Below are 26,679 nucleotides of genomic sequence, written 5' to 3' on the forward strand. Positions count from 1 at the left end.
TCCTGAAGAAAAACTTAGTCTTTAGGGCTAAATCTTCTCCTGTGTTCCTGCACCAAGACTCAAGCATGAATGTAAAATTCATAGAACAGAATGAGGGAAGCAATGAGAAATCCTTACCATGTTTATTATGATTAAGGCTGGAAATTCTAATTCATGTGCATGCTGTCTTACACATTTGAAGATATGTAAATGCAATAAACCACTCTTTTGTATGGCTTCTTTTTATTATTATTTTTTTAAGAAAACCACAAAACCACATTTGAAAAAATAATCCTTTCAGCAAGTTTGATAGTTTTTGACAAGCTTCAAGTAATGGCAATTTCCTTTATCTCTAATTATTGTTCACTAGTTGTTTACAGTAATATTTCAAATAATATTATTTTCTGATAATTTTTTTCTTGTTTCTGCAGATCACCTTTGGATCAATCTTCCTTGGAAATGTTCCTGTTCATGAAGAGGTTCATCAATGTGCTGGACAGATACAAGGCTATAAAGGATGCATTAGGGATTTTCAAGTTAACAACAAAGAGTTATTCATCATAGATGAGGCTCTTGGAGGGAGGAATGTTGAGAATTGCAATGTTCCAATATGTGATTATCATCCATGTCACAATGGTGGTACCTGCACAAGGTGAGAGTCACCCCTTTAATCATTTTATCATCTGTTTATACTCTGTGACTGGTAGATTCGTCCTTCGTGAAAAATTACTATGATATTCTGTGTAATGCAGAAATAGAAAATGTGACATCCTCATGCCTAACCAGAGGGATTTGATAGCTTGCTTGCTCACATGAAAAAAAGATACAAAATGTAATTACATTGCCAACACAGTATTGGGTTGCTGCCAGAATTACTTTGCAATCAACTAGATCAGTTCCACTACAAGGCTGTTTATAGATGTTTTGGACAGAAGCACATAAGACCCATTCTTCTGTCTAACAACTCCCTATATTTTTAAGCCTTGTACCCTCACACATCTTCATGGTGTACTCCTGGATACACAGCATAGGCCTTCAGTATCATGCTATGAAAACACTAACAGGTAAGACCACCTTCAGGATGTGTGAAGAATCATTGTCAAAGAACCTTTGAAAGTTAAAGTTCATCATGCTGGAAGAGGAAATGGGGTCCAAAAGTGACATGGGTTAAAAGCACAGAGGATGATATTTCAGCTGAATGATGGTTCTACTGGGGCACAGCAACTTGATCGCTGCCTAAGGCAGTTAGCATTTGAGAACCATGCTTCTGTTTAAAACTGGTAATATTTGTGAAGTAGCTGCCATGTCTATTTTAAAAATTGTACCTCAAGGCAAATACTGAACAGAACATAGCCTAAAGTCCTTTTAAAGCTCTGGATCACTGTGTGCTTCTTAGGTTGAGGACACCTGGAATCAAAGTTTTGAGGTGCATCTTTGCCCCTCTTGATTGATGTAAGCACAGAAAGGACACCAAACAGATTTTTGATCTCCAAGTCTTTTTTGACTATAGAGTACAGATGAAAGCAAGGCATCTTTATGAAAACAAGCACAATTTGCCTACCAGAATGGTGAAAGTGAGTGTGTACTTGGGAGTAATAAGTCTGATTTTCCTCTTTTATTCCTTGATATCTCTGGCATTCTAACGACTGTCTTGTTATCTACCATTATGGAATACTGTTTCATTTAAAGCTTGGGTCCTGAATAATTCATGACTATTGGATTTGTTTCCTGCTTTTCTGCTTTCCAACTGCTGGCCTCAGCCTTTTTCAGAAATGCTTTTGTTCTGAAATGGGTAACTGCTCTCCTGTCCAGAGGAGACAAGGAAGCCATGTGCAAGCCAGGGATAAGCAGTTCTATGGAAGAATGATTTTCATGATTTTCTACAGCCATCAACTGATTTTCAAGGATCACCTCCTCCAAGCCCAAGAATGGTCCATTCCAATGAGTAGGAAATCAAGTGGCAGGAAGCCTGCATGGATGAACAGAATATTCCTGACAAAACTTAAACATTAAAAGGAAGCATGTGAGAGGTAAAAGCATGGCTGGGTGACCTGGGAGGAATATAGAGAAAATATCCAAATACACAGATATGGGGAAAGCCAAAGTCCATCTGGATATTAAGCTGGCAGGAGACAGGCAGAGAAAAAACAAAGGCAAAATGAGTCAAAATATGTCAGCAGCAAAAGGAAGAAGGGAAAATGTGAGCTTGCTGATGAAAGGGGCAGGTGTTCTGGTGACAAAGCATCCAGAAAAGACTAAGAAACTCAGTGCTTTTTTTGGCTCAGTCTTTGTTTATAAATCTGACCTTCAGGAATCCCTTTCCTCTTAGGCATGTAGGAGAATGTCTGGAGCAAGGAAGATTTATACTTGGTGGAGAAGGATCAGATTAGGGAACATTCAAACCAACTGGATATGTATGAGTCCTTGGGATCTGATAGGAGTCATATGAGTGCTGAGGAAGCTATCTGATGTCATAGCAAGGTCAGTCCTGATAATCTCTGAAAGATCAAGGGAGAGGTTCCTGAGGAGTAGAAGACTACTTTCAGGAAGGGCAAAAAGAAAGATCTGACAAACTACAGGATGGTTAGCCTCACTTTGATCTGTTGGAAGCTGAAGAAACAGATTGTCCTGAAATCTGTTTCCAAACACATTACGGACAAGGAAGAGGTTGGAAGTGCTCACAATGGATTTGTGAAGGGGAAATTGTACTTAACCAACTCTATAGCCTTCCACAATGAGATGACTGCACTGACAGATGAGGGGAGAGCACTGGATGTTATTTACTCAACTTTAGTAAGGTTTCAACACTGCCTCCCATGACAAATTGATTAAGTACTGGCTAGGTAAGTGCACAATGAGGTGAGCTGTAAACTGGCTGAAGGGCAGGCTCAAAAAGAGCAAAGGATCAGTAACAGAAATTCCATCTGGAAGCAGATTTGACTGGCTAGAAAGCAGCTGCACAGGCTTGCTAGTTCTGATATACTAGTTGACCATGAGTCAGCAAAGTGCCCTAGTAACAAAGCAAGCCAACAGCATCCTGCATTAGTGGGTCAAGGGAGGTTCCTCTCTTCTCACCTGGTTTGCTGGTTTTTGTATGTCCACGCACACATTCTTCAGTCAGTTCACAAGGTGTTCATGTTGAGTAAGTTTCACATTGCTAGGAAGATCTAGCTGCCATTTCTTGCATCCAATTTCTGCAGCTCTGAATTCAGCCTGTTCACTTGACAGAGTAGCTTTTTCTTTATAAGAGGCTGATCATTCCTCTTAGGTGTCAAGGCTGCCAACAAAAACTATCACAACAAATTACTTCTCAGGATTTGGAAGTCTCCCTTGGATAGGTTACTAGGTAGTGGTCTTCAGAGGAGCAATTCCTGCCTCCCAAAGCCCTGAAGCTTCAGTTTGTCTACAGTGTATGCAACATTCCCTTTCCTGGAGAGTTAAACATATATGTGAGAGAATACTGCTCCGTCACTGTATACCATGTAATCAACCAAATGGCTTTTGCTTTGCTAAGAGTGACAGACTTAAAAGATTCACTTATTGATAAGTCGTCTACCTCACTTCACCAATTTCTTGATAGATGATGTAAACAAGGTGTCAAGCTGGGATGAAAATTTGCCTGTGCTAGCAGCCATTTTTCAGGAGTACTGGCAGGCATTTTACACAGACTCTACCTGACAGAGTGCCAGTCAGAAACCCCTCTGGGGAATGCTTCACTTTGGTGTATACTGATTCCATTTTCCACAGGCGTGAGCAGATAAGAATGACTTACATATGCCTGAGCAGCCTTAGCTGGTCTGGCTCCAGAACCTCTGAATGCTTGCAGTTTGTTTATCAATCTGCTGCCTTCTGCCTTATGACCTAAGGCCAGTGCTTCAGTAGGCAAAGCATCTCCTGAATGATGAGAGATTACAGGACTCTTCCTGTACTTCTTTCCAGGCAGGGCCTGCAAACATCAGGAATCTATTTAGTAAATGTTCATACTGCACGAACCTCTATTCAGTAAGTGGACCAATTTTGAGTGTGTTAGTCCTGTTTTACTTCAGTGCTTTGGTTACAAACAGCATTTGGTACCTATTTATCTCAAAGACACAAGTTTATCCCCACACTTTGTTGCTTTATGCTAGCAATTATTTGATTAATTACTGGTCATCAACTTGTCACATCATCTTGAGTCACACAATGGCATGTGTGGAGCAGGAGAATTGAAAAGCCAGAGATGAACATTTTGTGTATAGTATATGAGGAAAAATTTCCAAGCGTCAGACCCAGTGTTCAAGTGGTGCATGTGGACTGTACAACTGTGTTATCTTCAGATAATGAGTTTGCATTCAGGAGACTGAAGCCAATGAGAGCTATAAATAATCTATAATGTTAAAAAATATTACCATCTACACCATTAATTGTCCATTTGTGTATTCATTACTGTAAAACAACTTAATTGGATTAAAAAAAAACAGGCAAAACAAGCAACGCTTTGACAATTCATATGAAAGTATTATTGACGTTTAAAATTTTGCCAGTTCTTTCAATTACAGTATTTAGTGTCATGAAAAAATATTTTTTAGTGTGTGTTATTCTTCAGGTTCTTGGCAACTAATTAAAGCTTTTGCTTCTGAAAAGGCACAAATACCTCAGCTGTGTTTTATAACGAACACTGGAGCTTGTCATCACATACTGTCAGCAAACAAGTGTGTTTCATAAGAAACAATTTTTATGGTCATTCTTAAAAGAAAGTTATTTGGTTTTCTTCATTGAGTACAAAAATGGTACTGTAGTGTTCATTTTATTAATTACAATAATTATGCAGAAGAAATTTATTTGATAGGAAAAATGTTTTCTTTGTATTTTTGATAATGAGAGACAGGGATTAGTGTCCCTAGTTCTCAGATGCAGAATTTCAGGATGCAGAAGAGGCCAGCTGCTCCTCTTGGTCTGGCCATTTTCTGCATCAGGTGCTCCCCAGGGGCCAGGTAGGGCAGAGCCTGGCAGCCAAGGTCCATCCCTGTGCCCCTCACACAAGCAGGGCAGCTGGAGGGCTCTGGGGCAGCCAGGCTTGGGCATCAGGTACATCCCTGGGCATAATAATGGGGATGGGCAGAGACAAGGCTGGGACATTCATGGGGGATCAGGATGAAGCCCAGTGAGAGGAACCAAGATCAGGCACAACCCTGAGGTGGCCAGGCAAGGCCTTGGAGATAGGGATGGGCTGCACAATCACCATTTTCCCATGATACTACTGAGTGTAACATATATTGTGGAACTAGAAATCTTTAGTTGTCTGAATTATTTTTAAGCTAAGACACATTCTGTTTTTGTTAAAAAAAAAAAAGTTACATAGGTTCCTTTTTTATTTTGACTAAAATATCTCTGTACATGTGTCATGGTTTAACATGATCCGCTTGCTGCCCCTCCTCCTGTTGAGATGGGGAGAGAATTGAAAAAGTGAGAAAACAGGTGGGTTCAGTTAAAGACAGTTTAGTAAGTGAAGCAGAAGCCACACACACAAGCAAAGCATAACAAGTAATGCATTCCCCACTTCCCATTGGCAGGCAGGTGTTCAGCCATCTGCAGGAAAGCAGGGCTCCTTGATGCGTAACAGTTACTTGGGAAGACAAATGACACCACACCAAAAGTCCCCTCTTTCTTCTTCCTCTAGCTATTTGTTGTTACACATGACATCATACAGTATGGGATGTCCCTGCAGTCAGTTTGGTCAGCTGTCCTGGCTGTGCCCCCTCCGAACTCCTTGTGCAACCCCAGCCTACTCACTGGTGGTCTGAGAGGCAGAAAAGGCCTTGACTCTGTGCCAGCACTGCACAGCAATAACTGAAACAGCTCTGTGTTATCAACACTGATTCCAGACCAAATCCAAAACATAGCCCCATCCTAGCTATTCCGAAGTAACTCTAACCTAGCCAAAACCGGCACAACAGCACAAAAGCTATTCTGTTTCAAGATTATTTAAATATATGCTGTATCAGGTGAGTGGTTCAGTACAAATGTAAATTTCTAATTCTTTACATAGCGATTATTTTATTAGTTTTAAAAACAAAGTACTCTCCTGCATAAAAGATTTATTGATTTTACAAGCACTTTTGCAAGTTCACTAGCTCTTTTACTGCACTTATAGCCATGCTAATGTAAAATTCCAGAGACTGATTAATTTCAGAGGAAAAAATATGACAACTATTTGATAAATTTATCATTTGAATGTCATATAGTTCCATGATTAATTTAGTAAATTCAAAGCTCATTGGATTTTAAAGTGTATGTTTGAAAAAGGCATGGAAAGATTAACCTAGGAAACTCTTTAACATTCTGAGTGGCCCCTGTTCATATGATCCAAACCAAGCATAGTGTTAATAAGACACATCTGTATGGGAAATAAACTCATAAAATTACTCCATCAATGATCTGACAATTATGACAGACACTACACTAGTAGAAGTTGATGAATACATTTGTTTTAAATTGTATAGACTCAACAAAACGTAAACATAGACCAGCTTAGTTTTTAGAGTGGAGAGTACAATCTTGAGTTAATTGCTCCCACAATCATGTTTCCAGTGTCTCAAACTGTTCTCATAGTGATTATTCTTACTGTTGTTCCCGTATATTGGTGCAGCAGATGGGTCCATTAATGTTAATCAATTAACCAAGACTGAAAAATCAAACTCAATTAGCAATAAATTTCAATAGAGAGACATTTATCTTCAGATTTCAACTGCCATGAATCCTGTAATCACCACAAATACAAAAGGAATGTAATTTTTTAATTTTCATCTCCTGATAATGTAAGAAATAATACCTTCATGGATATGTGGGTCTCATTTGGATTATACCTTTTCAGCTATTAATAGGAAAAGCCATATAGAATCATAGAATCATAGAATAATTAGGGTTGGAAAGGACCTTAAGATCATCTAGTTCCAACCCCCCTGCCATGGGCAGGGACACCTTACTCTAAACCATATCACCCAAGGCCTCCTCCAACCTGGCCTTGAACACTGCCAGGGACGGAGCATTCACAACCTCCATGGGCAACCTATTCCAGTGCCTCACCACCCTCACAGGAAAGAACTTCCTTCTTATATCCCACCTAAACTTCCCCTGTTTAAGTTTTAACCCATTACCCCTTGTCCTGTCACTACAGTCCCTAATGAAGAGTCCCTCTCCAGCATCCTTATAGGCCCCCTTCAGATCCTGGAAGGCTGCTATGAGGTCTCCATGCAGCCTTCTCTTCTCCAGGCTGAACAGCCCCAAGTTCCTCAGCCTGTCTTCATATGGGAGGTGCTCCAGTCCCCTGATCATCCTCGTGGCCCTTCTCTGGACTTGTTCCAACAGTTCCATGTCCTTTTTATGTTGAGGACACAGGAACTGCACACAGTACTCCAGGTGAGGTCTCACAAGAGCAGAGTGGAAGGGCAGGATCACCTCCTTCAGCCTGCTGGTCATGCTTCTTTTGATGCAGCCCAGGATATGGTTGGCTTTCTGGGCTGCAAGCGCACACTGCCAGCTCATGTTCATTTTCTCACCGACCAGCACCCCCAAGCCCTTCTCTGCAGGGCTGCTCTGAATCTCTTCTCTGCCCAACCTGTAGCTGTGCCTCGGATTGCTCTGACCCAGGTGTAAATATTTTAAATCATACTTCAGAAACTGCATGCCGCATGCTACAGCATCATACAATTCTTGTTAAGTCTTAAAGATCTGATTACCAAATAATCTGATAAGGTTTATTGTTTTTTTTTAATTATAAAATGAGGTCTAGGTTAGCTTTCTTGTAAGTTAAAGGAAATTTTATAGTTGAACTTGGTTAAGTGATAGAACTTCAAGTGTTGCACATACTGGGGAAACCAAGTAGAGTGACTTAAGAAATGTGGTCTCCTTTTAGTATAAATCCTAAATGTTAATTAAAATAAACAGTAAGAAAAGACAGTATGATTTTTTTAAGGAAGAAAAAAGAAAGAGCTCCAAACTTGGAGACACTAAGATGTTAAAATATTTTTACTTCTTTTTTTCCATTTCAAAGGGTAGTCAAGGTGAACCTTTCCTAGATCATGTGCCAGAAATACATTTTAGAATTGTTCATGGGTTTCCTATCACTGCTTTAGATGTAGGTGTTTCTAGGTAACAAAGGAACAAGCTTGTCAGAAATAACAGGGTTGATCCTGTATCACAGATCTTGTTACAGGTCTGTTTTATAGACTAAGAGACTCAGCCAACATTATCTAGAACATCCGTTTGTTGGAATTTTTACAATGAATCCTGGTTTAACTTCAATATGATCCATATTAAATCCAGACTAGATATTTTAAGTTCCATTGTATTCAACTCTTGCAGAAAGACAAACCAAACAAAGGGATTAAATTTCATTTTAGTTGTTTTGCAAAGGAATAAGATTTCCAAAAGGGAGCTGTGTATTCCTATAACTTTTCAGAATTTGTGTCATATGAACTTACATAGGAATTGTATATAATATGATTTGTGTGAAGATGTTAATCTGCTTTCTTTTAAAGGGCTGTTTTTTAGGCAATACTATGCTGTCAATGCTAAAGATGTTCACGTTGTACAACTCATCAAACTGCTGGTATTATTATTTTGATTAAAGTTTACATGCACAATTACTTAGGAAGGCGAATTAGAGGGCTTGAATTTTTTGGATCCTGTACTTTAAATGAGACTAGTATAGCCGGAGTTTGGTACTTATAAAGGAGATTCACACTTCGAAATTCGTTGTTTTTTCCAATAATAACTTCACATTGAGCTTTAGTGAAAAGAAGAATTAATTTAAATTTATTTCCAGATGGTTTTCTTTTTCTGGAAGAGAGATTTCAGGTTTCATCATTTCATCATTTCAGATTTCATCATTTCAGGTTCTACATGATCTTAGGAAAAAAATAATGCCATAATGTCTAAGAAAAATCTTTAATGTCACTTTTGAAGATTATGAAAGAATGCTGTTAAGCTTCTCAGAGTGACCAAAACCCTGTTGGACATTTGTTTCTTGCATCATATTTTCACAGGAAAATCAAGTACACAAAAAAGAAAATTTCATCTCCAATTTTCTTAACACTAGGTATTAACAGATAGAGAATCCATTTACTGAGGTTGATGTTTCTGGCAAAAGGAATTGCATTTGGCTTAACCCAATACTTTTTTCTGAACTAACTCTGCATTTCTCCCACCTTACTTTTCCTTGGAGCAAAACCAGAAATTTTAAACTCTGCTTCTTGCCCTTGAAGTTCAGTTAGTAAAGTGCTCACGTTTGTGGTAGGATATCTATTTCAAGACTGAATTAATTACACTAGTTGTGTCTGTAGTATCATCAGAAACAGATTCACATTTTAGTGTACTACATTTCTTAAGCATTATATTACTCAGATTACAGTAGTATTGAGAAAAAAAATGACCGCTAGGGATGGAGCATTCACAACCTCCATGGGCAACCTATTCCAGTGCCTCACCACCCTCACAGGAAAGAATTTCCTTCTTATATCCAATCTAAACTTCCCCTGTTTAAGTTTTAACCCGTTACCCCTTGTCCTGTCACTACAGTCCCTAATGAAGAGTCCCTCCCCAGCATCCTTGTAGGCCCCCTTCAGATACTGGAAGGCTGCTATGAAATTTCCACGCAGCCTTCTCTTCTCCAGGCTGAACAGCCCCCAAGTTCCTCAGCCTGTCTTCATACGGGAGGTGCTCAAGTCCCCTGATCATCCTCGTGGCCCTCCTCTGGACTTGTTCCAACAGTTCCATGTCCTTTTTATGTTGAGGACACCAGAACTGCACACAGCACTCCACATGAGGTCTCAGAAGAGCAGAGTAGAGGGGCAGGATCACCTCCTTCTCCCTGCTGGTCACGTTCCTTTTGATGCAGCCCAGGATACGGTTGGCTTTCTGGGCTGCGAGCGCACACTGATACCAGCTCATGTTCATTTTTCATTGATCAACACCCCCAAGTCCTTCTCTGCAGGGCTGCTCTGAATCTCGTCTCTGCCCAAACTGTAGCTGTGTCTGGGATTGTTCCTACCCAGGTGTAGGACCTTGCACTTGGCATGGTTAAACCTCATAAGTTTGGCATCAGCCCACCTCACAAGCGTGTCAAGGTCCCCGTGTTCATCAGTTCTGTAGCCCCATCATAGAAGGCCACCAAATTGGTCAGGCAGGATTTCCCCTTAGTGAAGCCATGCTGGCTGTCACCAAGCACCTTGTTGTTTTTCATGTGCCTTAGCATACCTTCCAGGAGAAACTGCTCCAAGATTTTGCCAGGCACAGAGGTGACACTGACTGGTCTGTAATTCCCTGGATCATCCCAGGAAATTGGGATAAACCCCCAAGAAATTTCTTGGGTTATGCTATGATAATGTATGAGGAAATACTGAAATACAAAATTCTAAAAATTATTGGACATACAAGTGCTTTACGGTTGTTAATTTTTATTAAGCATTTAAAATATGCAACTTCTTTATTAATGATTAAAATATGATAGACTCCTTAGAATCTGAATCATAATATACATTATTTTTGAAATAGCATGTTCTGGCAATTGAAAAATAATTCTAGCCAACAAGTAGCGATGTTCAAAGAGTAAACCTTTCTCTGTTTTTAATGTGGGCAGTATAGTGGTAGTTCTATTAAAAATATTTGCAGAAAAAACAATTTCTTATGTTCTCAAATCTGCAGATTTAGTGTTCAATTAATGTGAAAAGTAATGTACTGAATACAGAGCACAAAGAAAAATCAAGCATCCACATATAAATATCACTTCAAATTCCTGACTGGTTAGATAATGTGAAAGCTGTGCACAAAATTTGTTAAACATGATGTTTATACATAATCTCAATTCAATTTTACTTAAGGAAGCTGCCATGGCTAAATTTTTACTGTGGGTATTGAAATCCCCAAAATGCCATTTTAATACCAGTCATCTTGCAATGCTTTGACTCAATTCCCAGAAATGCTGTCTAATGTTGCTTTTGAGAATTACAACACAACCAAATCAGCATTTCTGATAGCTTTGATTCCAGAAGGAGTATCTTATTTGGAGTAGCTTTAAAACACATATCAGCAAAATTAATTGAATCTTTTTCCAAGGCCAGTGAGATGTTTAAATATATACAGAAATACTCAAAACACTGTTTATACCTATTTGTCTAACTGGTGAAGTAGTGCACAGAGTCTTAATAAGAATTTCACTCTGCTATAAATTCTGAAAAGTAGTTTAGCTGGTACTGTTTGTTATAAGTTGTGTCATGTAGTTTGTGTACAAAAAATGAAAACATGCCATATTATTTGTACTCCTGGTTTTCAAAAATTCCACAGAGATAATCCTTTTAGTGAAATATGCAAGTTTTCCATAAGGACCCATTATATGCTCTAGCTGTTTACTGTAAGTTATCACAATAAGATTACAAGACTGGTACTGCAGAAGATGAATAATGCACTATCTGTAATGTATGTTAGAACATTTACTCCTTTGCGGCTAAGCTAAAATATACACCTACCTACTAGTGATAGATTTCTACACTTCAAGCAATGAAAATTACATAAGGGAAGAGAAAATTATGAAATATCAGTCCTGACTGCTGTAGTTGAATGGGTGAGAACATCATTGTTCTGAATCCCTCTTCGGGGAGCTTATCATTGAAGGGAAGAGTGAACTTTATCTGAGGTCACTTAACAGAACAGAGAATTTGAGAGAAAATTCCTTCACCTTTGCTATCTTGTTGAATTTGATAAGTCTGGATATGAGTTATCATCTTGATGCAGAAGATGATGTCACCAAATTTCGTTTTGCTACTTTATTTCTTTCTCAGTCACAGCACTTATTTAAGTTTGCTTTTTAGAAAGATAGGAAATGGGATTTTTTTTACCAATAAGCTTTTGGTTTTGGATTTAGTAAAGCCAATCGGCTTTGTGACCAAAATGCCAAACTTAGCTAAAAGATAAGCTTTTAGGGAGGAGAAAGACAGAAATAAAGGAGATATTCTGTGGGTGTTCAGCCAGCTATTAAAAGGCAAAGTTAACCTCACTAGTACCTCACTTCTCTCTGCCTGTTGTCATGAGCCAGTACACATGGTGTTTGTACAGTCTTCCCCACATATGGCTCCAGTCATTTCAGATTAAATGTTAGCCTTGTATGTTGTAAATAGGGAAATGTGGGTTTTTTTGGGTTTGGGTTTGGGTTTTGGGTTGTTGTTTTGTTTTTTTTTGGGGGGGGGGATGTTGGGGTTTGTTCGTTTGTTTTGGTGGTTTTATTTTTTAATTTTTTTTACTAGGGAGGACCTACTGATGTTTTGCATTATTTCTAAGCAGTGCATAGAAGATAAATTCATAAAAAAATCAAAGATCTAAATATTATTAGGTGTCCTGATAATCAGTGATTTAAGTAGAAAATTAGTGCATCCCTCTTAGACAAAAAAAAAAGAAGACTATTTTGGAGAAAAATATGTACAAAACAACTAATCTTCATAGAATCACAGAATAATAGAATGGTTTGAGTTGGAAGGGACCTTAAAGATTGTCTAGTTCCAGTCCGCTGCCACAGGGAGGGGCATCTTCCACTAGATCAGGTTGCTCAAAGCCCCATCCAGCCTGGCCTTGTTGACCCAAACATTTGTTGGTTGTCAAGACTGGTTCTCTGAAACCTGTAATGTCTTAGGATATATTAAGATAAAAGGACCCTAGAACCACAGAAATCTGTTTGTCCTTCATCAGGACCTTTCTTGGGTTTCCTCAAATCATAGTAGAAGTGGTCAGCACAAGTTCTAATATGGGTGCATTTGTATCTTCCATAGTCTGTGGAGCCATCTAACATCTCTGCACACTAGCTGTGGAACAATAAAAATCATTTCACAGCAGCACTTTGGAAGCCCATGTCATTATTTTCAGTAATAGTTGTCTGTTGTCTATTTCATTTATCAAATATTCAGTATCAATACTGTTTAATTACATACCTAAGGTACTGTATTACTAAATAAAAATGTCCTACATAGCTTCAAAAAACTTAATCTTTCCTTTAGGAACAGTTCACATTTTTTAATAGCTGTGTTTGTATTATTACTAGCCTTATTAGTCATACCCAGTTAAACCATGCTCTTTGTGTGCTTGTAAGGGTACAGATGGTATTGATTCTTCTCTGCTTCAAAATTGGCTAGTGCTTAAGAGTTATGAGTTAGAAGATCAGCGGAGTCAAGGCATGATTTGTATTACTCCACAAGGCATGAGAGTTCCGTATGGGGTGATGTGTTCTTGTGTATTTGAGTCACCTTCTCAATATGCCCATCAATTTAGCCTTATTGTGGGCTTTAGAAAATTCATCTGGCTTGGAGGTCAGTATGTGCATTAGATTTCTTCAGACATTGCCTCAGTAAAGAGTTTTACAGACAGCTAAGAAAACATTACATTGCTCTGAAGAGAAGCTACATAGAAGACTTACCATGCTGCTTCTTCTTATCATCTTCTAATGTGATTGTGACATTGAAATAAGGCATATGAAATACTCTTCTGAATTTTTAGATATTTCTCATACTCATTTCTGTGACTGGATACACATGTGTCTGTCTATGTATTCAAATAATTTAATTATATGGTGGTTATAATAGTTGTGCTGTGTGTATTATTCCTTTGTTCATAATTGTCTTCTTGTTATTATACTATGGAGTTTTATGATATATATTGTTGGTGAGTGTACTAAGAGCAATTGGGTTGTCCTGGGTTCAGCAGTAGCAGTCAATTTTTCTCCTTCTTGGTAGCTGGTGCAGCGCTGTGTTTTGACTTCCAGCCTGGGAACACTGTTGGTGATACCAATGTTTTCAGTTGTTGCTAAGTAATGTTTACCCTGACCAAGGACTTTGTGAGGCTCATGCTCTGCCAGGGAGGAGGGGAAGTCAGGAGGAAGCAGAGACAGGACACCTGACCCAAAGTGACCAAAGAGGTATTCCATACCACAGCACATTGTGCCCAGGGGGGTAACTGGGAGTTACCCGGAAGGACACGGGGTCTTCTGGGTTGGACTCATTTCTCAGAGGGTGATATTGTATTCTCTTCCCTTGTTATTTTCTCTTATCATTGTTGTCGTTGGTGGTAGTGCTGGTGATTTGTGTTGTACATTGTTTGCTGGACTGTTCTTGTCTCAACCCGTGGGAGTTGCGCTCTTTTGATTCTCCTCCCCACCTCTCCGGGAGCAGGGATGGGGAGAGCCCTCAGTGGGGTGGCCTCAATTGCTTCCAGCCCAGCACCACTCACTGGGAGTGAGTGAACAAGCTGTCTGGCTAGGGTTTAAACCATGACAGGGTTTATTTTGTTTCTCTCCTCCCCTCACCCCTCCCTCAGTTGTAAAGACTAGGTCAATAGAAAATAGGTAAAATCCCCAACAGACTAGTGAAGGAGTATATTTATAGTGAATTGTAGTAATGACATATGACTGGTTTGTTCAAGTTACACAATTGTTGTCCTGTAAATAACTATTTTTTTTCTTCTTTCTTGATGTCAGTCTTAGCCCTGATACTTTTCAAAGCTTTAATTTATTTATTTTCTTCAGAATTATTTAGGCTGGGGATCTGGAAAAGCCAAAGAAAAGTCATAGAGAAACACACAGAAATATACTAGAAGATGGTATGGCAACAATAACCTACATTCAACCTAAAAAAAGATCTTCTTAACAACAAGGGGTTTTGAGTTATAAACAGCATTTTGAACACAAATCTTCAAGTAAAACATGAAGACTGATACTATCTGAAGGCTGAAGAACATCCAGGATTTTTTGTTGTTGTAAAAGGATATAATATTATAGCATATCACCATTATATTCCAGCTGCCAGACTCACCCAATTATTCATCTACTTTTCTATTCTGTAAACCATTTTCAGAAGCAGTGCAGTATGTTTCTAGGCTGGAAACCAAGCCTGGTAGTTCGTTAACCCAGATTTAAGCGCTTTCCTGGATATCTTCAGGGATTAATTATGGACTTCACACGTTATCAAAATATCCGGAGATTGATTTAAATCCCCAAATTCAACCTAAGCTTGTTTTCACCATGTTATCATTCTATGTAATCCAGATTTTATTCTTGGCATTCATTAGTATTCATGATATTGTTACATGGATCAGAGTCACTACCTGGGTAAATACACTAGTGTAATGAAAAGAATAAACCACTTAGAAAAATCTACGGTAAATTGGACTGAAAATCATTTGGATATAAGAACCATTAACAAATAAATGGTGTATTGTAAAGGTGGACAGCTTTTTAACCTTTTTTCTTAGCTTTCCCCCAAGCACATTTAATGGAGAAGGTAATTTGAAAGTTTGCCAAAGGGTTGGAATGGAATCTCCCCTTCTGTTTCCCAGGACACACCGTCTGTAAGGTGCTTTTACTCCATATGACAAAGCTCTTATAGCTGATAATCATGTCTGATAGAACCCTATTCTGCTTTTATCCAAACAAGAACATCCTAAAAGAATTTTCTTTATGACTAAAACCAAATCTGTCAATTAGACAGAAGGTCTAAATGCCACACCTGAGCCTTAAGTCTACAGGGAAACAGTTACAGTCCTATACCTTTTCCTGGTGCTTTCTCTCAGTTTCTGATTCTTATAGCCTTATCTTCCCCAGGGTGAAATTTACCTACTTAAGTTTCATTTAAACCCTGGAAGCAGAGTCAAAGTGGGACACAGGCATTGCACTGCCCCTGGAAAACAGTTCCTTGATTTCTCACTGTTACAAGGATGATGTACCAAGAATGCAGTATATATAAATGTGCATCTGTTTACACAATAAGTTAAATGTAGCCACTCACATTTTAAAAGTTGATGCAGTCCTTGTGTATCCTTGCTACTCCCCCTGCTTTGAAAAACAGTGAGGAAGACAAACCATATTTATTTTGCTCTTGGTAGATACCTATTTAATTGTTAGGTATTGAAATTCCTTGAGTGGACAAACATAAGTTGTTTTTAGCATTGAAATCTAGCTTTAGTATGCATGCATAAACTGCAATAAAAGAGACAAAGCAATCAGGAGTTTATTTTATTTGCTTTACAAGTGTTGAGACTCAGCATCCAGATTTATAACATGATAGCTATGCCAGCTCAAGATTCAAGGCTAAATTATAAAATCAGTTTCCAGCTTCAGCAAATGCTCCCTGGGTCCTGCTGTTTCGCTTAATAGCAAGGACGAGTGGATTCCATCTGTAGGATAGCATGTTTTGCATATGAGCTGCTGCAAGGCAAGTGTCAATGCTTAGATGAAGCAGGATTCAATATCAGGACACTCTTTGTATTTATTGACAGTTGCTTGTTTGTTTTCAAGCTGGTCTTTAAAGCTCAAAGATGATTTAGGAGCAGATGTGGGGTTATACTTAGTTTAAAAATGAGAGGCTTCTTGTCCTCTAGTTTGATGGTAAAATGCTGTGATTTAATATGAACAAGATGATATTTGTGGGTATGAACTAATCTTGCTAGGTGCAGAGCAGGTTCAGAATGGTAATTGAAATGAACATGGATTTTTTTTTTCTTTCCTGTCTAGAACTAATGCAGTTAAAACCTCAGCTTTGATCCATTTTTAGTGGATAAATATTTGTGTAGTAGTAAAAACAGTTGTACATTGTTACATAAGTATAACAATAAATAATATTAATAAATAAATTCATATATATGAACATATATGATTTTGTTTATCAATATGGTTTTGCCCATATTTTGGGTTGGGATTTTCTTTAGTATGAATTGTTTAAAATTTATAACCATTATTTTTAGGCTAGTCTTGATATTATGCACTTTTAGTAACTTCAATACATGTGTAATTCTCAAGTCCTTGATACAGATCGTTTGTGTATTTTATCATCAACTTACACTAAGAAGCTAGGTACATGTACAACTAACTTTCCATAGACTAGAACACTGCAACCATAGCCACAAATCCAAAAGAATTTTTGAAGCATCCTGAGTTCATCCGGTACAGGTTACCCCAATTTACAAAAAGAAAATTGTAGACAAAATGAAAAAGGGTTTATGTTAAATTTGACCTTTTTTGCTTTGTAGACAGTTGATTATACACTGTCTAAGAGCAAAATAGTCTTTTTCTAAATCAAAACCAAACCAAGAAAAAAAGAAAGGAAACAAAAGCAAAAAGAAAAACAAAAATGCAAACAAACAAAACTGAGGTAAAGAAAAATACCTGATTTGTACAAATACAATTTAAAAAAAAAAAACAAAACAGAGATCATAATGTAAGTAAATAGGTGCTTCAAAATCTCATTTTCTTTGCCAGTAAAACTCTGGGATCCTTGGCTAGGAAAAATTCTTGTTATCTATATTTTGTTCTGCTGCATTTGAGTGAAACTCTCCTGTGTGTCCGGGCTGGTTTTAATCCTCCACTAGGTTCTGAAATGGAAGAGCTGTGGGTTACTGCCACCTACAGCTGGAATGCCACCAACTCCCATCTAGAGAAATGGACCTTGCACTAAAGCCTCTGAACAAAATGCAGTAGATCTTGGAGGTGAGCTAAAGGAAGACTTTGCTGAGCTGTTAGCAGTTGGGTTTTGCCAGAGATTTTTTATAGCATTTACATAAAATTAGGGCTACAGAGAAAGTAAATCCCCCAGTAGCATATTCAAGCAATTTTCTTCTCATTACAGTACCTTTCTACTGGCAGTACCTTGGCAGGAATGTCACAGAACTTAAATTTCATAGAGAGGAGAAAAAAAAAAATCAACACCCAAACTCAAACCCTTAGCTTTCTAACATTTGAAACACTCTGAGATTTACCAGAAGGAAAAAAGAAATAAGATTATACTCTGGTGGGACCTAAATAGTGATTGTGGTTTTGTGCACTGCAATATTTTAAGACACTTAAAAGGTGTTTTTTTTCTCCTATAACCTCAGTCCCTCCTCCCCACTGCGTTAAGACTTCAGGAGAACAGGAATAATAATACCCAGCAGTGTGTGCCATTTTCTGCAACTGCTCCCACCTTTTTTGGTCTGTGCTTTTTGCAGTATCTTTTTCAATACAGAAAATTCAGGGTTGCTTACTCCTAATAATTATTCTGGGTGCTTATCCTAGTAAATAATGGCATGAAAAATTCTGTATGCATGGGAAGGAAGGGAAATTGTTGTTTTTTCCATTCAAGTGTATCCTCTTTTTTCACTACTATTGTGGTATCTGAGATTTTCCTCCTATGCTCTTCTTGATTTCATTTCATTTTCTATGCTACATTAGAGTGCTCTATGTGGGCTGATCAAGCTTCTTCACTCCCAAAAGCATTTCTTATGTAAGTAGTTCCAGTGAGATTTAGCTAATTATGTATTTTAATAGAAATGCTGTGTTCATGAAGGTATCCTTACACAGTAAAACGAGTAAGCACTTAGGCAAGAGCCTGCATGGCACTGCTAACTTATTGTCATTTGCAGAGAATATTTTTTTTTATCCTGCATTTTTAACAAAGGAATTACATTAAAGGCATGACTTTGTTTTGTTTTGTTTTGTTTTTCATTTTTGAATGTGGAATGAGTACAAGAAAAAAAAAAACAACACAGGAATTCATTGTGCTATGAAAAAAACACAGGAATACATGATTGTATTAAAGAAATAAAATCAATATAATCCAGTCTGTAACCAGCATTTCTTCAGAACACTTACCTTTCTTCAAGCGGAAATTATGTACTGGCATATGAGTCACAGAGGCAGAAGTACATATTCTTTCAGGCAGCATCTCCAATTATCTTTCTTGACAGCAGATGTTAGGGGCATATTCTTCTCTGCCAAAATATTGTAATCATTAAAAATTATTATTTGTACAATTCAGTGTTTATATGTAAAGGAACACCATCCTCTGATGCAGGGTTTCGTGTTAACACTGACAGCAGAGGAAGAAAAAAAATGGAACTTGATTCTTGTTTACATCTGAGATTGCACTAATTTAGGGTGCTGAGATCCCCTTGCTTTATGTGAAGTTACTCTGATTTGTACCAGTGAAGTGAAAATCTAATCAAGACCACAGCTGGATACATTCAAAAACTTTTTGTTCATCTAGGATAAATCTGGATTGTATTGATCTGCATTACAGAACTGAACAGAAAACAACAGGAGGGAAACCTGAGAAACAGTTTCTCATTTAGAACCTAATAAAAGTTCTTAAGGTGCTCGTTTCATTGCCATACTCAGCTGAATCGTCCTTAGAAATCAATGAGGGACCTGCAGTTAGAAGGACACATAAAAATGTCTTGAACTTCTTAAGTGATTTATATGGATAGAAGATAAAGACTGGGGGCAGGGAGGATACCACCAAAATTACTGTAGTCCTGTTGATTAGAAAGTTGTCCAACTTTACTTTTGTTATTGTTATAGAGAAATGTAGCCAGCTAGAAGGGGAGAGATGGTGTGGTATAACAAGTGATGGAAAGCAGAACAATAAAGCACTGTTTGAGTCATTTCAGACTGCTGAATGAATGGCTCTGTAGGAGAGAAATTGCTGTGATGTCACTGGCTTGCTGCTGCCAGCATGTGTCACTATGGATGTCAGTGTAAAGTGAAACTTAGGAAGAGTGAAATCCACTAGCTTCTCACTTCTTGGACAAAGAAAAGGGCAAAACCTGTTCTACTTCTAGCAGTAGCAGTCATGGATAAGTGTATGTGTTGCTGAGAAGTCTGAGAATTCATCCTTTGAAACAAAAATAGTCTTTTCATCTTGAGATGGCATTTCAACACTTTCCATAGAGTGACTCAGTGATCCACACAGGCCTGATGAATAATGACACGGATGGACTGTAACCTCTGAACTAATATCAAGTCAATTGTCACGTTTGCCTTTAAATACGATAGGTGTTAGAATGTGTTTAATGTTGCTGAAATACAACAACCTGGTATGTTCCTTAGAGCCCACTGCTAGCTGAACAAATATTAGCTCAAGAGGCTTTAAACTAGATGTGTTGGGGGAGGGGGGGCGTCATTCCATTCCAACACACCCAGTCAGTTGCCAGCACCTATAATAAATGCTTGGAGCAATGCAGAGATATCCCAGCTGCTCCAGCCAATGAGCCAGCTTCAGTTGGAGCTTGGCTCAGATGCCTCTATACAAATGCCTGTAGTATGGAGAACAAACAAGAGGAATTAGAGAAGTGTGCAAGTCTATGGAGGTATGATATAATAGGCATCACAGAAACATGGTGGGATGGCTCCTATGACTGGACTGTTGGAATGGCAGGTTACAGGCTCTTTAGAAAAGACAGGCCTGGCAGGCAGGGAGGGGGAGTTGCCCTTTATGTTAGGGATAGGCTGGAGAGTACGGAACTCTGTCTGGGGACAGGTGAGCAGTCCACAGAGAGTTTGTGGGTCAGGGTTAAAGGGAATATAGCTATGGGAGACATTACTGTGGGATCTGTTACAGACCGCCTGATCAAGGAGAACCTGTGGATGAAGCACTCCATAGACAGATAGGAAAAGCCTCATGCTCGCAGGCCCTTGTTCTCATGGGTGACTTCAACCACCCTGACATCTGTTGGAAGGACGGTACGGCCCAGCACAAGCAATCCAGGAGGTTCCTCGATTGTGCAGAAAACAACTTCCTTCTGCAAGTAATAGAGGAGCCGACAAGGAGAGGTGCCATGCTTGACCTCGTGCTCATTAACAGAGAAGGGCTCGTTGGAAATGTGACTCTGCAGGGCAGCCTTGGATGCAGCGATCACGAGATGGTCGAATTTGAGATCCTCAGGACAGTGAGAAGAGCGCACAGCAAGCTCAATGGCCTGGACTTCAAAAGAGCAGACTTGCTTAAGTCCATGGGTCCTGATGAAATCCATCCGCAGGTCCTGAAGGAGGTGGCAAATGAAGTTGCGAAGCCGCTGGCCATCATATTTGAGAAATCATGGCAGTCAGAGGAAGTTCCCAACAACTGGAAAAAGGGAAATATAACCCCCATTTTCAAGACGGGGAAAATGGATGACCCAGGGAATTACAGACCAGTCAGTCTCACCTCTGTGCCTAGCAACATCTTGGAGCAGATTCTCCTGGATGGCATGCTAAGGCACATGAAAATCAACGAGGTGCTTGGAGCCAGCCAGCATGGCTTCACTAAGGGGAAATCCTGCCTGACCAATTTGGTGGCCTTCTATGAGGGAGCTACAGAACTGATGGACAGGGGTAGAGCAGTTGATGTCATCTACCTGGACTTGTGTAAAGTGTTCGACGCTGTCCCACACGACATTCTTGCCTCTAAATTGGAGAGACATCAATTTGATGGATGGACCGCTCGGTGGATAAAGAACTGGCTGGATGGCCGCACACAAAGAGTTGTGGTCAATGGCTCAATGTCCGCCTAGAGACCAGTAACGAGTGGTGTCCCTCAGGGATCGGTGTTGGGACTGGTCTTGTTTAACATCTTTGTCACTGACATGGACAGTGGGATTGAGTGCGCCCTCAGCAAGTTTGCCGATGACACCAAGCTGTGTGGTTGGGTTGATACCCTGGAGGGAAAGAATGCCATCCAGAGGGACCTTGACACGCTTGTGAGGTGGGCTGATGCCATCCTCATGAAGTGTAACCGTGCCAAGTGCAAGGTCCTACACCTGGGTCGGAGCAATCCCAGGCACAGCTACAGGTTGGGCAGAGAAGAGATTCAGAGCAGCCCTGCGGAGAAGGACTTGGGGGTGTTGGTCGATGAGAAAATGAACATGAGCTGGCAGTGTGCGCTCGCAGCCCAGAAAGCCAACCGTATCCTGGGCTGCATCAAAAGGAACATGACCAGCAGGGAGAAGGAGGTGAGCCTGCCCTTCCACTCTGCTCTTGTGAGACCTCACCTGGAGTACTGTGTGCAGTTCCTGTGTCCTCAACATAGAAAGGACATGGAACTGTTGGAACAAGTCCAGAGGAGGGCCACGAGGATGATCAGGGGACTGGAGCACTTCCCGTATGAAGACAGGCTGAGAAAGTTGGGGCTGTTCAGGCTGGAGAAGAGAAGGCTCCATGGAGACCTCATAGCAGCCTTCCAGTATCTGAAGGGGGCCTATAGGGGTGCTGGGGAGGGACACTTCATTAGAGACTGTAGTGACAGGACAAGGGGTAATGGGTTAAAACTTAAACAGGGGAAATTTAGATTAGATATAAGAAGGAAATTCTTTCCTGTTAGGGTGGTGAGGCACTGGAATAGGTTGCCCATGGAGGTTGTGAATGCTCCATCCCTGTCAGTGTTCAAGACCAGATTGGACGAGGCCTTGGGTGATATGATTTAGCGTAAGGTGTCCCTGCCCACGGCAGGGGGGCTGGAACTAGAGGATCTTATGGTCCTTTCCAACCCTAATTATTCTATGGTTCTATGATTCTACAATTAAGCAGTACATTTTTTACTCCAGCTTAAAAATGGCTGCTGGATAAGTGCAGTGCAAACAGAGAGGGCAATTGCCAATAAACACATTCAGCTCTCCCTATCTTGGAATGAATTATGTCCAGAAGTATGAACCTGGCCTGTTTTCCTACCACTAATTTAATAATTTAATAATGATGATTAAATCAATATTGTGTCCCAGAACCACATCACAATATGAACAAGAATCCAGCATCTCAAGTGTATGTTGCAGACAGGAGGCCTACTTGACGCAATTATTTATAATGATAATATACCAGTAATCCTGATTATTGCATGAACTATTAAGATTTTTCCTCCTCTTTATCATTCTGATTTCTGGAAAGAGTTAATTATTACAAAGCTGCCAGCTATTAGAGTGATCTTTAGCACAGAAAGATGACATAATATCTCACAACATTCCTGAAGTGTTATGACACTTTTCCTAGAACAATTTTCCAATTAATGTGTTGAACTGTAGGAAGTTTGTTTGCTTCCCACTCTGCTTGTGTGGATAAAGAAACATATATGAAAAATGAACTGGTTTGGTTTTGCTTAATTTCACTCAAAGGACACGGGTAGGCTTTTTTTGTTCTTTGTGAACATATTACCCTTTACTGCAAGCAGTCACCATAGCTACCAACAAACAGCACCACAATTCCCTTATTCTTTCTGTTTTGACTGTAATTCCTCTTCATGAGAGAAGTCTTGAGTAATAACCAATTAATTCTGTCTGAAAAGTGGGAATCTAATTCAGGGGTCTTCTTTATTCGAGAGAGAACATGACTGTGAAGCTTTGCATCTAGTTTTAGCTAACATAATGCTTCAGATTTCGTCCCATTAAGTGCTTTCATCTGTGTTTGATACAGCTGGAAACAGATCTGCCACTTGCAGTGTGGATAATTATTTGGATGACCACACTTGCATTTTTTTCTCTCTACATCTATTTCCTCAGTTTAGACAAACTTTAGGTTGTCTCAGACAGTAATTCAGATGACTTCCTCTCAAGCACTTCCTAGCTCCAAGGTGTTTAAAATTAGCTGGTACTTTCATTTTGACTTTCCTAAAATATATAAGCACAACAGTCTGTGCATGTTCAGAATTACATAGTACAAAAAGGTAGAGGAAGGCTGGACTGGTTAATACTTTTCCTGTCTTAACATTTTTACAGACATTTGTCACAGGGAAAAGCTGCTTAATTTATGTAGTTTAAATCACGATCAAAATAATTGCTTGATTTATTAATGATATATGACTATTTATTTATTAATGATGTGACAATAAGTGAACGAAGTATTCAAGATGAGTATCAACAATGTCCCAGATAAACTTCAACGTTAGACACTGAAGAATGTTAATAAACATCTACAAAATTCTAAGCAATTTTCTATAACTAATCTACGCATATGGGGTGTGTACACCCAGCCCCTTGCAGGCAGTGTGGAATTTGCAAACACTGAAAAGTCTCCAGATCCTCCTGTGGATATGTGGATGCTGCAGCTTTGTGTCCATCCGCTCTGCTGCTGCTGGCACCCTAGTGAGGCACCAGCACAGCAGACCCCACACATCCCCACCTGAACCCTAAGGGTGGGTTCTGTGGTGCCTCTCTCATGCTGTGGGTCTTTAGCTGGGTGCAGGTTGCTAGTGTCCCCCACAGGCTGATGATGGGCCTCACCCAGGCAGGCCTGGGGATACCACCAGGTGATATCCAGCCAGAGTCACTGCTGCTGACCCTGTCTCTCCCAGCATCTTTTACTGATTTCTGTGCTTCTACAATGCATTTCAAGTGGACTCCTTGAATTCTAAAGTCTCTTTGTAATTCCCTTGTTACTGCTTTGTCTGGGTGTGGTATCATGGAGTTCCTACTTAACAATTTGAGTCTGGGACAAACATTCATGTGGTTTTGGGTGTCCCATCACATACATGGTAACACAGTGACATCACTAAGTTATCAGCTGTTGTTTTCAAGGACATTTTGCTGAAGGTGGGCCAGGTAAAAAAGGTATGCACATCCACACCCAACATTATTGTACAGTTCAGCACTTTACCATCAAGTAAAGAATCTACTGAGGTCCAGATATTTTATGTTTATTTTACATTATGGGCGCACCACCATTTCTTTGTTTCCTGAGAAAGAATTAAACAGGATAGACAATAGACTAGACTAGACTAGGCATAGACTAGACTGAAATAGAATAGCATAGAATGGAATTATTTGTATGGACCTATAGCAGTTGTCTGATTTTACTGCCTGACCAATTCAAGGTTGACCAAGTTAAAGAATGTTACAGACATTGTCCAATGTCTTAACCACTGACAGGCTTGGGACATCAACTACCTTTCTAGGAAGACTTTTCTAATGCTGACCACCCGCTTGGTAAAGAAATGCTTCCTAATGTCCAGTCTATACCTCCCGCATGGCAGCTTTGAACCATTCCCACATGTCCTGGATACCAGGGAAAAGAGCTCAGCACCTCCCTCTCCACTTTCCCTCCTCAAGGATCTGTAGGAATCAATAAAGTCTCCCCTTGATCTCCTTTTCTCCAGCAAGACAAACCCAGATTTCTCAGCCATTCCTCATAGGACATTCATTCCATCCCTTTCACCATGTCTATTGCCCTCCTCTGGAGGCATTCAAGGACCTTCATGTCCTTCTTAAATTGTGGGGCCCAGCACTGCACACAGTACTCATGGTGAGTCCACAGCAATGCTAAGTACAATCAGATGATCACCTCTTTTGACCAGCTGTTTGTGCTGTGTTTGATGTACTGGGGATACAGTTTGCCCTCTTGGCTGCCAGAGCACACTGCTGACTCACACTGAGCCTGCTGCCAACCAGCACCCAGGTCCCTTTCTGCAGGGCTGCTCCAGCCACTCCTGTCCCAATTCATATGCGTGCCCAGCATTATCCATCCCAGGTGCAGAATCCAGCATTTTGACTTGTTAAATTCCATCACAGTAATCATAGCTCAGTGCTCCAATGTATCTAGATCCCTCTGCAAGGCCTCTTGTCCCTTGAGAGAGTCAATGGTACCTCCCAGTTTGGTATCATTGGCAAACTTATAATGGTACATTTACCATTTTTCTATTATTTCTATTACATCAAATTTCCTGGTTTGCTTATGCTCACCATTTGGTGTGTTTGTTTTTTGTTTGTTTTTTTTTTGTAATGCTTAAATCCTTTAAATTTTAAAATATTTAGGAGCCATTGTTTTCCCCACCACTAATACCCACTCTCCTAACTTGAAATACAATCGTTTAATCATTTTACTAACTAAATTGCTGGATTATTGTTCCTGTTAATAATTATATCTTTTTCTTTCTGTTTAACCTCTTATTACAGGGATTAGTTTATGACTGGAGTATCTTTGCTTGCCTGCCTTTTTTCTTTATATACAAATATGGTGTAAACAGATCATTTTTGAGTTTGGTTTAGTTTAGAATTTGCCATATGCAGTACAAATCCATTGCTCCATATCCTCAGGCAGAATCATAGAATGGTTTGGGTTGGAAGGGACCTCTAAAGTCCTGTTCCAACCCCCGTGCCATGGGCAAGGGCACCTTCCACTAGACCAGGTTACCCAAAGCCCTGTCCAGCCTGGCCTTGAACAAGTCCAGGGATGGGGCATACACACCTTCTATGGGCAACCTGTGCCAGTGTCTCACCACCCTCACAGTAAAGAACTTTTCCTAATATAAATCTACACTCTTTCAGCAGGAAGCTATTCCCCCTTGTCCTGACACTACATGCCCTCATAAAAAGCCCCTCTCCAGATTTCTTGTAGCCCCCCTTAAGGTATTGAAGTCACCGGAGAAAATTATTTGTGCAGGTATTTCCAATAACCATATATTGCCAAACCTGTGCTGGAACTAAATAATTCTAGTAACTGCATCCCACATGTAACTTCCTTCTCTTGAAGCTGGAAGGCTTCTATTGCATTCCATTGCTATTCTCTGCAGTTAGATTTAAATGGACTATTTTGTCTATTATGATACCTAGAGCCAAATTCACTGTTGATAGGACTGTTGGAGGGGCACCTGCTCACATCAGCAATGAATCGTCTCAGACTTCCTAAATGTCTGTGGAAACAATCAGTACCAATGCAGAATGTATGGTTTGGTTTCCTGTAATGCCAAGGAGAGGAAGCTTCTGGTAAACATTCTCTTGCATTCCAGTTGGATCAACACCACCTTTTCCTGTGAAATCTTCAAGGGCAGTGTCCTGAGTTCAGCAGTAGCATTTTTCTCCTTCTTAGCAGCTGGTGCAGTGCTGTATTTTTGACTTTCAGCCTGGGAACAACGCTGATAACACCGATGTTTTTAGTTGTTGCTCAGTAATGTTTAGTTTGACCAAGGACTTTCTGAG

General features: G+C 39.7%; 1 protein-coding gene across 1 annotated transcript in view; it reads left to right on the forward strand.

The window, feature by feature from the left end:
• EYS (eyes shut homolog) overlaps nucleotides 1-26,679 on the forward strand; it is a gene marked incomplete at its 3' end in the record, with an annotated part of 771,151 nt that overhangs the window by 715,844 nt on the left and 28,628 nt on the right. The window contains exon 40 of the mRNA XM_057418821.1: nucleotides 411-631. Coding sequence (XP_057274804.1) covers nucleotides 411-631 — 221 coding nt within the window. The remainder of the gene's footprint in view (nucleotides 1-410; nucleotides 632-26,679) is intronic.

The sequence above is a fragment of the Pezoporus wallicus genome, unplaced genomic scaffold, assembly GCF_028554395.1.
Source record: "Pezoporus wallicus isolate ANWC-B61680 ecotype Strahan unplaced genomic scaffold, APGP_CSIRO_Pwel_v1 contig_4901, whole genome shotgun sequence".
NCBI lineage: Eukaryota > Metazoa > Chordata > Aves > Psittaciformes > Psittacidae > Pezoporus > Pezoporus wallicus.